This window comes from Salvelinus namaycush, chromosome 33 (assembly GCF_016432855.1).
Source record: "Salvelinus namaycush isolate Seneca chromosome 33, SaNama_1.0, whole genome shotgun sequence".
In the NCBI taxonomy this organism is placed as follows: domain Eukaryota; kingdom Metazoa; phylum Chordata; class Actinopteri; order Salmoniformes; family Salmonidae; genus Salvelinus; species Salvelinus namaycush.
Genome location: NC_052339.1, coordinates 22,245,389 through 22,258,063, shown reverse-complemented (window position 1 = coordinate 22,258,063; position 12,675 = coordinate 22,245,389). Strand labels below are relative to the sequence as shown.

The 12,675-nt window shown below is 45.2% G+C and overlaps 1 protein-coding gene across 1 annotated transcript in view; it reads left to right on the top strand.

Moving 5' to 3' along the window:
* The window catches only part of atp8a2 (ATPase phospholipid transporting 8A2), a 47,214-nt gene extending 40,023 nt beyond the window's left edge, over positions 1 to 7,191 (top strand). The window contains exons 32-35 of the mRNA XM_038973366.1: positions 281 to 369; positions 855 to 959; positions 5,744 to 5,838; positions 5,948 to 7,191. Of these exons, the coding sequence (XP_038829294.1) occupies positions 281 to 369; positions 855 to 959; positions 5,744 to 5,838; positions 5,948 to 6,042 (384 nt within the window). The 3' untranslated portion in view covers positions 6,043 to 7,191. The remainder of the gene's footprint in view (positions 1 to 280; positions 370 to 854; positions 960 to 5,743; positions 5,839 to 5,947) is intronic.
* The last annotated feature ends 5,484 nt before the right edge of the window (positions 7,192 to 12,675 follow it).

The following is a 12,675-nucleotide window of genomic DNA, read 5'->3' as shown; positions in this document are numbered from 1 at the left end:
TTTAGAGGGAGACGGGGGTTTAGAGGGAGACGGGGGTTTAGAGGGGGACGGTGGTTTAGAGGGGGACGGAGGGAGACGGTGGTTTAGAGGATGATTAACCCCTGGAGACAGACTCCTGGTTAGAGGTCAACGAGGCTGTCTGCAGCTGGACAACAGAGGGTGGAGACCCTGTGGAGTGTGTCTGTCTAACGACTCTCTTGACGTGGCTGGAATGTGTTGTATGTCTCTCTCCTGGGTTCCTGGAGTGTTGTGTTGATGTTGTGTTGACGTTGTGTTGTAGGCTAGCAGAGTGATGCAGTGCTGGCACTTCTGGCTGGGGCTGGTCCTGGTGCCAGCAGCCTGTCTCCTCAAAGACTTTGCCTGGAACGCGTGAGTAACACACTCACACTGCATAAATACCACTTAAATCAATGCATACATGCATATGAACAGCAGTGTTTTTCACATTTCAATACGAACACATACACGTGTGAATAAGCACAGTCCTACTGTACCAAGATTTTGCGATTTCTGCGATTGCAGATTTTTTTGCAAAATCAACCATTCCCGCATATTATGCTAGGGCTTGCAAATTTGACCAATCATCGCACTATTACCGCATAAAACGGTCAAATTACTGCATAAAACTGTCTGAACACCACACTACAAAAAGTGGGCTCGCAATTTTAACCAATCAGCACACTTTCACCACATATAATGGTTCAGTCAAGCCACACGTCAACAAATATTATTTCACTGACAGAAAAGGTTAGCAATTTGCGATGCCAAAGAAATCAAGCATTTTTGCCTGCAGATATCACCAAAAAAAACTGTGAAATCCTGACTAGCAACATAATCCTGTGAATGTGTTGTAGGGGTCGTCGCACTGTGAAGAAGTCTCTTCTGGAAGAGGTTCAGGAGCTGGAGGCCAGGGCTGTAGACCCAGGGGCCGCCGTGCTCCGAGACGCCAGCGGACGCAGGTCAGACTCACGCACACACACACACACACTGCATCAAGGGATCACAGTTGGGGAGGGGGGGGCACAGATCTTACTGCGACATCGTTCATGTCATTTTCGTAGCATATCCATGTGAGGTAATGATAATTCCTTGGACTGAGGGGTCCCCCCATTTAAAGACTTTGTTACAAAGTCTGTAAGATTGATGTGTTTATTTAGATTTATGTCCCAGTGTTTTAATGTCTAGCGTATACCACATATGAGAGTGATGTAACCATGGCCAGCTAACCTGTTGGTAACATGGTTGACCCATCCACAGGGCCAAAGCCAACCCTGAGGTCCCCTAGCCCCAGAGCTCAGGGCACAGACACAGACACAGGTAGCACCTTGGCTTGGTTTGACCTGGCTCACTGTGTGAACTCTGACCTGTGTGTCTGCTCCTGCTCCGCAAGACTCCTCCCCCGTCTCTCTCACTGCATCCTACTCTCACTCAGTCACTCACCCACCTCAGCACTCATGTTTCATCATATCTCTTTCTTTTCCTTCCCCATCTTCTTCTTCCTATCTCTCCATCTGATTGTGTCGAGTCAGGAAGTGGACAGGTTTGCACTGCTGTAAGGACTGAGTGTGCTGTAGCCTCTGTGGTTGTGTGTTAGAGTTTGCCGTTTGTGTGTGTGTGTGTTTGTTTTGTATCGTGGGTTGTAGTCAGTATATCGATCATAAGATAAGGATTAGAACCATTCAGGGTTGATCATGTTAGAAGGGGCTTTAAAAGATCGGAGGTATTTGGCCATATTAGGTTGAGGAATGGAGTGGGAGATGGAAGACTGAGGTTTGGCCATTTGAGAGGCGGTTGTGTGGGATATTGGCTGTGGATGGGGCTCTTTGGTGGGCTTTGGGCAGGAACAATAGTCCTCAATCATCCAGTGAGACGGCTGGGCCAACAGTCCAGAACCGAGAACTGGCTCGGACAGAGGTGGGCTGGGGAGGTGCTTGGGGACAGGGAGGGGAGGCAGGGCGTTGTTTTTGGACGGATGGGTGCACACAGCCTTCCCTAGCCTCGAGGTGAGGGCCTGGGCTGAACCTTCTCCCAGACATGGGTAGGAACCCCCAGCGACGACCATGGAAAGCATTGAGGAGTTTGAGAGGCACAGAGGAGAAACGCACACATCTGTATTTGTATTTCATAACGGGAGAGGATTGGGACGAGGATGGGGAAGGTAGAGGACCAACGTTTCTCTGGGGAAGTAATTAGATGTGGAGCGTACTTGGACTGTTTGGAGTCTCACTCCCCTTTCAGACAGCGACACTACAGGGGCGACGTGTGATGGATTCAGTCATGGCTTTACAGATGTGCTATTTATATATTTATTTTTTTGTCTTTCAATTTGTTCTTCATTCATTCACCTTGTCATCCATTTAGCAGACCTAATTTTCTTTGGCGAATGATACGGTTGCAAAACTTCATAACGGTTTTTCAGGCTTTGCCAAACACACCAGGTCTAAGTTCCCTGTGGTACCATAAAGAATAGATCCATGCTGCTTGCTCAGAAGTGTAACCTTGGGGAGGCTGGCCTGGGTCCACACACTCTGTGGATCGGATCAGGGCCCCTGCCCCAGTGCCAGGGAAACCCCTCATGTGATTTAATGCTTCATTTAGAGAAGTAACCTAACGTGTTCCACAGCGGAATCAGACAATATGGGAAGAATTCTGTAAAAGCATTCTGTTAGAAGGAAACATTCTGTTCTGTTTGGATACTGACTGTTAACAGAATGTTTAGTATTGCCATTAGTGAAGAGGAGGATTGAGAGAGAGAGAGAGAGAGAGAGAGGAAGGCTGGGGGATGTATGCGTGTATGTCTGTGTGAATTTGCACATGTTTGCATGTGAGCGTGAATGTTTAGAGTAGAGGAGGGATGACTGTTTGTCCTGGAAAACAGAGGGTGTAGTCTTCCTCTGGAGAGAGAGCAGGAGGAATGGGGGGGGGGCTTAACATGGCTGTCTGTTTGCCCTGCAGTCACATAATGAGATGGGATTGGATTAACTGAATGTCAATTTGCTCTTCAGTACCAGCCAAGACATATGCCCAGCCCCCTAGCCCCTACCCTCCCAGGTATGGCTCTGGTAGTCACATCAAGAAGTTGTCTTGTCTTGGTGTAAGGTCTAGGCAGGGGTTGACTTCTATCATACTAAAAGGACTCGGCTATTTACATGGACATTTTAGTCATTTAGCAGAAACTCTTATCCAGAGAGACTTACAACTAGTGCAATTCATCTGAAGACAACACATCACAGTTGTACATTTTCCCTCCTTTCCTTTATCAGCAAAGTCGTGTTAGTGGGAAAGACAAGTGCCTATGCCATGTCCTAATAGTACAAAATGATCTCCTCTTCTCACTTCCTTGTTCCTTTCCTTCAAGACCTCAGATCTGCAGGTCTTCAAGGTGTAAGCATTATTGTCAAGTCATTGGCATGAGAATGAGTGACAAGGAGTTGGCTTGATAGCACAGACAGGGTGACATGGGCGTTACACTGGGGTGGCCGTGTAACTTCTGGACCGCATGAGCAGAGCGCGAGTCACTTGATCAAGTGTTCTCGGAGGTGAGCTGTGTGTCGTAATTTGACCAGAACCTAGAGTGTAATTTACGCTGAGCGACGCGAGCCTCTAGCCGAGCGGCGCTGCTTACTCTTCGAACACACCGACTGCGTAATTGCGTTTCGATACACCAGAAGTACATTCATTTCCAATGGAACGCTGCATTTGCCTTGCAGCATTGCGTTGCAGAGGCAGTTGCAGTGCGTTCTGTGTGGTGCATACGTTCGATAAATCGAACGTATGCATCAAATTGTATGAGTGGACTTGACAGAAAGTAGCAAAATATGAATGTAGATTTTTTTTTTGCACACATTCAGTAAAAATTTGGGATTACATAAAAACAGTTTGATTGCATAATTTCTTTACATTTTTTATTTATTTATTTGCCAAGTATATTATTTATTCGATGACATCCTCAAATTAATTGTGAGAGCCTATAATATAATTTCCCTCAAATGCAGTTTTGGAGCGAAATGCAATAATAAATAGTCAAGATAGGCAGAGTAGGCTCTTTCAACAATGAGACCAACGTTGAGGAAGGTGGTATGACTATTTCTTTCACACACACCTCATTGGCTAGGTTAGCAAGCTAGGTTAGCTAGCTAGCTAATGCTAACTAGCCACATCTAGCACAAGCTCACTACTAAACTGACCTGGCAATCCTACTATCGTGGACACTTGTCTCCAAGCAGCATTTTTTGTGTTTATGTCCCTGTAGCTGTCAGCAGTTGTGTCAAAAAGACACGGTTTTGAGGATACTGCGAAAATGATTCTCTCCTCCATGTGTCCAACCGCATGCGACCATTTGCAAAAGGTACCTGCATCAGTATAGTTGCCTAGCTGCGCAAAATGTTATGCAGCAGTGATGCAATGACGCAGTCGGTGTGTTCGAAGCGTTACTCCCAGGTTCAATTACAGATGAATCGTCCCACGCTCTGCAAACGTTTCAGCTATAGTGTAGCAGGCCAGTGACACTCAAGCTAAGCTTCAGATAGTGTTCGGTCACAATCAAAGACTCCTGAGGGTTATACTACGAGGTAAGCTATATCTACTCAGGATTTTCTAAAGCTAGCCAGCTTCAGTTAGCTCACATACCAGCTCAGGCTTCAACCATACTACGACGGTGGATATTGCTCGACCGCCTGCCGCTAACTCTAGCGCTTCAAACACACCGACAACGGCCTTGCGCAAAATAGTTCGCAGTATCATCTGGATATGTATGCGACAAAAGTTCAACATTCACCTTCTGCTACCATTTCTGTCAATCCGTTGACGCATACAGTTTGACACATACGTTCCATAAATCCAACGTATGCTATGCACCACACCGAACGCACTGCAACTGCCTCTGCAACGCAATGCTGCAAGGCAAACGCAGCGTTGTCATTGGAAATGAATGTAATTCTGGTGTACCAAAGTGCAATGATGCTGTCAGTGTGATCAAAGCGCACGCGCAGTTGCAACCCTGCTACATGTCGCACACGGCTAGTCAAACGCCAAACTCTTCATTGAGACGTACTGAAACATCAATCCATGGGCGAGTCGGTGCCACATGTTCATTTGTGCTGAAATCAAAATGAAGGAAAAGTTATCTTTCAAACTGCAGGTTATGGTGTGAAATAGGCTTTTAGAAGGGCCGTCTTTATTTTATTACTTTGGTGTGCTTATCAATGCATGAGCACCTTTTCTTCCCACTCCTATCGATTAAAATAATTGTAGTAGTAGTAGTCATACAGAAGTTTCAAATGCTTCCTCGCATTACTAATAATGTGTTTAGGTATTTTAACATAAAAAGAAATGAACACAAAAACACCTTTTTGATTAATAAAATCTTGAATCAGTCTTCTTCCTGAAATGATGGGAATGATGATGCAATCTTTGTAAGAGGGAGGGAATCTGATTTACTTTGGTCCTCAACTCACAGCTCAGACACTTCATTCATGATAAATGGAGTTAGCCCCGAGTTAGCCTGCCACAGAGCAGGTTAGTTCTGAAGGATTCGTTGCCATAGAAATTGACCTGACTAAAAGGTGATCCACAGTCGTACGACTGGTTATCCCTCAGAGTTGTACTTCCACCTGTTGTGTTGGTTGTGTTAACCTGTCATAGAGATATAGTGATTTTCCCTGTGATTGGTGCTGTAACCTGTCAATCAGTGGCTGTGTATTCTGTGATTGGTTGACTTACCTGTCCGTCTCTTCTCCTCCAGTCTGAACGAGCGTGCCCACCTGTTGACCCGGGTCTTTAGGAAAACACCCTCCAACGTGGGCCGCAAAAACTCTGTGCAGCAGAGCAACGTGTCCCGTGAGTATCCCTATCCTTGTCCCAGCCTTGGATTTACTTCTATGTAGGTTGGTAAACATATAGTGGTGTACTTACTGTACCTGTCCCTCTCCCCCCCTCTTCTCTCTAGATGGCTATGCCTTCTCCCAGGAGGAACATGGGGTGGTGTCTCAGTCACAGGTGTGTCGATCCTACGATACCACCCGCCAACGGCCCAGCATCTAGCCCCTCCCACTGCCCCGCCCTCAGCCCACCTGGCTACGGGGTGCTTGGCAACAGTTGCCAAGGTGGCCACAACGGTTGCCAAGGCAACAGTGGAGACAGACTATGCTGAGTGACCGACCCTGCTGTGGCCTTACTGGAACTTATACTGACTTTGACCTCTGACTTTGACCCCTGGAGATCATTGCTAGGCATGGAACACTGACTAAAGGGAAGGGACCAGACCCGTCTATACTGTCCAACCTGGTCTCCGCTCTACACATATATATATCTCCGCTCTCCGCTATATATATATATATATATATAGAGCAGACACACAGGCATGAGTAATCACAACCACACAAACAGACATAATAAATCAACCACAGAGACTAATGTGTATCTAATCATAGCATGGACTGGGTTTAGTTTATGCACCTGTGCGTCTTTGTCCGTGTGCATGGCTGTGCTTCTGAATGTATCTGCCCTCCTGTCTGTCTGTCTGTGTGCTGCTCGCGTGTGTGTGGTGTGTGTGTCCGTGTCCACACTCCCTCACATCTCCCTCTCCTGAGCAGGGGTTTAACTCATCCGTCATCACCGTGGCCATGGGAGAAAGGGAGGAAGAGGAGGGGGGCACTTTAACATAAACACCAAACACACACTGGCCTAGGAGGGATTCCTCTCAGAGAGCTGAAGAGGGGGATTGGAGAGAAGGAGGGGCCACCCTGTAGACCTCCATCAGCTTCTTTAACTCTTATTCTCCCTTTCACTATTCTATCTCTCTGCGTTTCTCTCTCACTCTTGCTCTCTCTGGATCAGTGACCTCGTCTCTCTCCCCCTCATCTGCGGCACGTCTCCTCTTCCTGCTCAGTTGAATCTATTTTCCCTTGTATTCCGCCGCTGCTGTGATTCCTGCGATCCTGCCTGTCGCCCCAGGATGCCGAGTTAGCAGCAGCCTGGCTTGTAGTGCTTCCTCTGTTTGTTGGGTTCTCAATTAATCTATGGACTTATTCTTTGTTGAATAAAATGGACTTGTGTCTCTGTCTTTTAATGCCTGTGTTTGTTCTCCCTTTCTCTGGTCTATACACTATACTACCCACTATCATTTACCTGGAGTTATTATTGATGATGTTAACTAATAACAGGTGCTACATATATACACTACCTTTCAAAAGTTTGGGGTCACTTAGAAATGTCCTTGTTTTTGAAAGAAAGGCAACATTTTTGTCCATTAAAATAACATCAAATTGATCAGAAATACAGTGTAGAAATTGTTAATGTTGTAAATGACTATTGTAGCTGGAAATTGCTTTTTTTTAAATTTATGGAATATCTACATAGGTGTACTGAGGCCCATTATCAGCAACCATCACTCCTGTGTTCCAATGGTACGTTGTGTTAGCTAATCCAAGTTTATCATTTTAAAAGGCTAATTGATCATTAGAAAACACTTTTGCAAGAAACAAAGAACTTTCTTCTGAAACTCGTCAGTCTTTTCTTGTTCTGAGAAATGAAGGTTATTCCGTGTGAGAAATTGCCAAGAAACTGAAGATCTCGTACAACGCTGTGTACTACTCTCTTCACAGAACAGCGCAAACTGGCTCTAACCAGAATAGAAAGAGGAGTGGGAGGCCCCAGTGCACAACTGAGCAAGAGGACAAGTACATTAGAGTGTCTAGTTTGAGAGACAGATGCCTCACGAGTCCTCAACTGGCAGCTTCATTAAATAGTACCCGCAAAACACCAGTCTCAAAGTCAACAGTGAAGAGGCGACTCCGGGATGCTGGCCTTCTAGGCAGAGTTGCAAAGAAAAAGCCATAACTCAGATTGGCCAATAAAAAGAAAAGATTAAGATGGGCAAAAAAACAGACACTGGACAGAGGAAGATTGGAAAAAAGTGTTATGGACAGACTAATCTAAGTTTGAGGCGTTCGGATCACAAAGAAGAACATTCGTGAGACGCAGGAAAAATTGAAAGATGCTGGAGGAGTGCTTGACGCCATCTGTCAAGTGTAACGGATTTGAAATGGCTAGCTAGTTAGCGGTGGTGCACGCTAATAGCCTTTCAATCGGTGGCGTCACTTGCTCTGAGACCTTGAAGTAGTGGTTCCCCTTGCTCTGCAAGGGCCGCGGCTTTTGTGGAGCGATGGTTAACGATGCTTCGTGGGTGACTGTTGTTGATGTGTGCAGAGGGACCCTGATTCGCGCCCGGATCTGGGTGAGGGGACGGACTAAAGTTATACTGTTACATTGATGCTGTTGACCCGGATCACTGGTTGCTGCGGAAAAGGAGGTGGTCGAAAGGGGGGTGAGTGTAACGGATGTGAAATGGCTAGCTAGTTAGCGGTGGTGCGCGCTAATAGCCTTTCAATCGGTGTCGTCACTTGCTCTGAGACCTTGAAGTAGTGGTTCCCCTTGCTCTGCAAGGGCCGTGGCTTTTGTGGAGCGATGGGTAACGATGCTTCGTGGGTGACTGTTGTTGATGTGTGCAGAGGGTCCCTGGTTCGCGCCCGGATCGGGGCGAGGGAACGGACTGAAGTTATACTGTTACACAAGCATGGTGGAGGCAATGTGATGGTCTGGGGATGCTTTGGTGATGGTAAAGTGGGAGATTTGTACAGGGTGAAATGGATCTTGAAGAAGGAAGGCTATCACTCCATTTTGCAATGCCATGCCCAGTGGATGGCGCTTAATTGGAGCCAATTTCCTCCTATAACAGGACAATGACCCAAAGCACAGCTCCAAACTATGCAAGAACTATTTAGGGAAGAAGCAGTCAGCTGGTATTCTGTGGAGTGGCCAGCACAGTCACCGGATCTCAACCCTATTGAGCTGTTGTGGGAGCAGCTTGACCGTATGGTACGTAAGAAGTGCCCATCAAGCCAATCCAACTTGTGGGAGGTTCTTCAGGAAGCATGGGGTGAAATCTCTTCAGATCACCTCAACAAATTGACAACTAGAATGCCAAAGGTCTGCAAGGCTGTAATTTCTGCAAATTGAGGATTCTTTAACGAAAGCAAAGTTTGAAGGACACAATTATTATTTCAATTAAAAATCAATATTTATAACCTTGTCAACGTCTTGACTATTTCCTATTCATTTTGCAACTCATTTCATGTATGTTTTCAAGGAAAACAAGGACATTTCAAAGTGACCCCAAACTTTTGAACGATCGTGTACTTCAATGGAATTCCAGTTCAACTCCATCAATAAGCAGTATATTGGAAATTCCGCATAGATAACATTTCAATAAATATTCTGTAGAATGTGTGTGTTGTTGCTTCCAACCCGGTGTGTTGTGGTCTGTGTGAAAGCAGTGTCTGCCAAATCTGTGTTAAGGACACGTAAAGGCAGGAATGCAAAGGTCAGGGGAATTTACTCCAATGCGTGAAGAAAAGGCACAATTGAATGGTCTAATGCAAGATAGATTAGCAGTTCAGGTTTAGGGAACTTAATCAATGAGAACATTGAGAAAGAGAGTAGGGTCAGTAAATACACACTCAAAGTGAATGAAGGCTGAAAACTTGTTGGAGGAGAACACGAGATGAACAGTCAAAATAGTAAACAAACGGACAGTTTCACAGAAAGATGGAATACATTTACTCCAAATTAATGTGATGAATCTACATTATAGATGTAAACTGTGAATACGCTACAAGCCAGACATGACCCGTTAGCAATTCCATATAACTTCCGTTCCTGATCAGCATGGGGTTCCCACACCCACCTTCCTGGACGTCTCCAAGCCTCCAGCCCAGCTCCAACCTGCAGCCGCTCGTCTCCAATGTGGGGAATCAATTTCTTCTCCCTAGTAGGAGCCTTAGATCCATTTAATCTCTCTCTCTCCACCTACACTTCCCCACCCCACATCCTTAGTGCCCCCTGGTTTCCATAGAGATGTGCCAAGAACACGCCTCCACCCTTCAATGTTGTGATGTAAAAATATTGTCAAAATGTATTACTCAGAATAAAAAAGGTCCTACCGGACATTATTAATCAGGATTCTTAAGATATATTATATTGATATATCTTAAGTCATATTATATTGATATATACAGTGGGGAGAACAAGTATTTGATACACTGCCGATTTTGCAGGTTTTCCTACTTACAAAGCATGTAGAGGTCTGTAATTTTTATCATAGGTACACTTCAACAAAAATCCAGAAAATCACATTGTATGATTTTTAAGTAATTCATTTGCATTTTATTGCATGACATAAGTATTTGATACATCAGAAAAGCAGAACTTAATATTTGGTACAGAAACCTTTGTTTGCAATTACAGAGATCATACGTTTCCTGTAGTTCTTGACCAGGTTTGCACACACCGCAGCAGGGATTTTGGCCCACTCCTCCATATGTAACGGATGTGAAATGGCTAGCTAGTTAGCGGTGGTGCGCGCTAATAGCCTTTCAATCGGTTACGTCACTTGCTCTGAGACCTTGAAGTAGTGGTTCCCCTTGCTCTGCAAGGGCCGTGGCTTTTGTGGAGCGATGGGTAACGACGCTTCGTGGGTGTCAGTTGTTGATGTGTGCAGAGGGTCCCTGGTTCGATCCCGGGTATGGGCGAGGGGACAGACGTAAAGTTATACTGTTACACATACAGACCTTCTCCAGATCCTTCAGGTTTCGGGGCTGTCGCTGGGCAATACGGACTTTCAGCTCCCTCCAAAGATTTTCTATTGGGTTCAGGTCTGGAGACTGGCTAGGCCACTCCAGGACCTTGAGATGCTTCTTACGGAGCCACTCCTTAGTTGCCCTGGCTGTGTGTTTCGGGTCGTTGTCATGCTGGAAGACCCAGCCACGACCCATCTTCAATGCTCTTACTGAGGGAAGGAGGTTGTTGGCCAAGATCTCGCGATACATGGCCCCATCCATCCTCCCCTCAATACGGTGCAGTCGTCCTGTCCCCTTTGCAGAAAAGCATCCCCAAAGAATGATGTTTCCACCTCCAGGCTTCACGGTTGGGATGGTGTTCTTGGGGTTGTACTCATCCTTCTTCTTCCTCCAAACACGGCGAGTGGAGTTTAGACCAAAAAGCTCTATTTTTGTCTCATCAGACCACATGACCTTCTCCCATTCCTCCTCTGGATCATCCAGATGGTCATTGGCAAACTTCAGACGGGCCTGGACATGCGCTGGCTTGAGCAGGGGGACCTTGCGTGTGCTGCAGGATTTTAATCCATGATGGCGTAGTGTGTTACTAATAGTTTTCTTTGAGACTGTGGTCCCAGCTCTCTTCAGGTCATTGACCAGGTCCTACCGTGTAGTTCTGGGCTGATCCCTCACCTTCCTCATGATCATTGATGCCCCACGAGGTGAGATCTTGCATGGAGCCCCAGACCGAGGGTGATTGACCGTCATCTTCAACTTCTTCCATTTTCTAATAATTGCGCCAACAGTTGTTGCCTTCTCACCAAGCTGCTTGCCTATTGTCCTGTAGCCCATCCCAGCCTTGTGCAGGTCTACAATTTTATCCCTGATGTCCTTACACAGCTCTCTGGTCTTGGCCATTGTGGAGAGGTTGGAGTCTGTTTGATTGAGTGTGTGGAAAGGTGTCTTTTATACAGGTAACGAGTTCAAACAGGTGCAGTTAATACAGGTAATGAGTGGAGAACAGGAGGGCTTCTTAAAGAAAAACTAACAGGTCTGTGAGAGCCGGAATTCTTACTGGTTGGTAGGTGATCAAATACTTTTGTCATGCAATAAAATGCAAATTAATTACTTAAAAATCATACAATGTGATTTTCTGGATATTTGTTTTAGATTCCGTCTCTCACAGTTGAAGTATACCTATGATAAAAATTACAGACCTCTACATGCTTTGTAAGTAGGAAAACCTGCAAAATTGGCAGTGTATCAAATACTTGTTCTCCCCACTGTATCTTAAGATATATTGGAGACATTAGACAACTACTGTAAATAATGGGAAACTATGAGGATGCAAGGAAAATAGGTTTAATCTTTAGAGCAGATTTTGAGAAAGTATTTGCTACAGTACATCTAAAATCTCCTGAGAATCTCTAACAAAATATGTAAAAGTAATGTACAACAATCCTTCACGTAAGATAATAAATAAGGGTAACTTCTCTGAGAACTTTGAATTTTCAAGAGCAGTAAAACAAGTTTTTTTATTTAACCAGGAAAACCCCATTGAGACCCAGAGTCTCTTTTTCAAGGGAGACCTGGCCAAGAAGACAGCACCAATCAATACATTACAGAATTAAAACATACAACAATACAATACAACATGATCCGTCGGGAAAGAAACACATTTATACTCCTCTGTAACAGTCTCCTATCAACATTTTAAATTAATTCAGTGGCACTAAAATGTCTAGATGAAGCATGGATTGTAGACTATTCCATGCCTCTGGTGCACAAGACGAGGAGGCAGTCTTGCCTAAAACTGTAAATGTCCTGGGGACTTTAAGTAGCAACCACCTAGCAGACCGGGTATTGTAACTGCTGGTGGTGAAGGAGACCAGACTACAGAGGTAAAGAGGAAGTTTACCCTAAAGGGCTTTGTAGATGAACACGTACAGGTTAACCTCTCAGGTTGCCCTCTGTCACCATACCTACAGTACATTCAGAAAGTATTCAGACCCCTTGACTTTTTCCACATCTTGTTACGTTACAGCCTTAGTCTAAAATT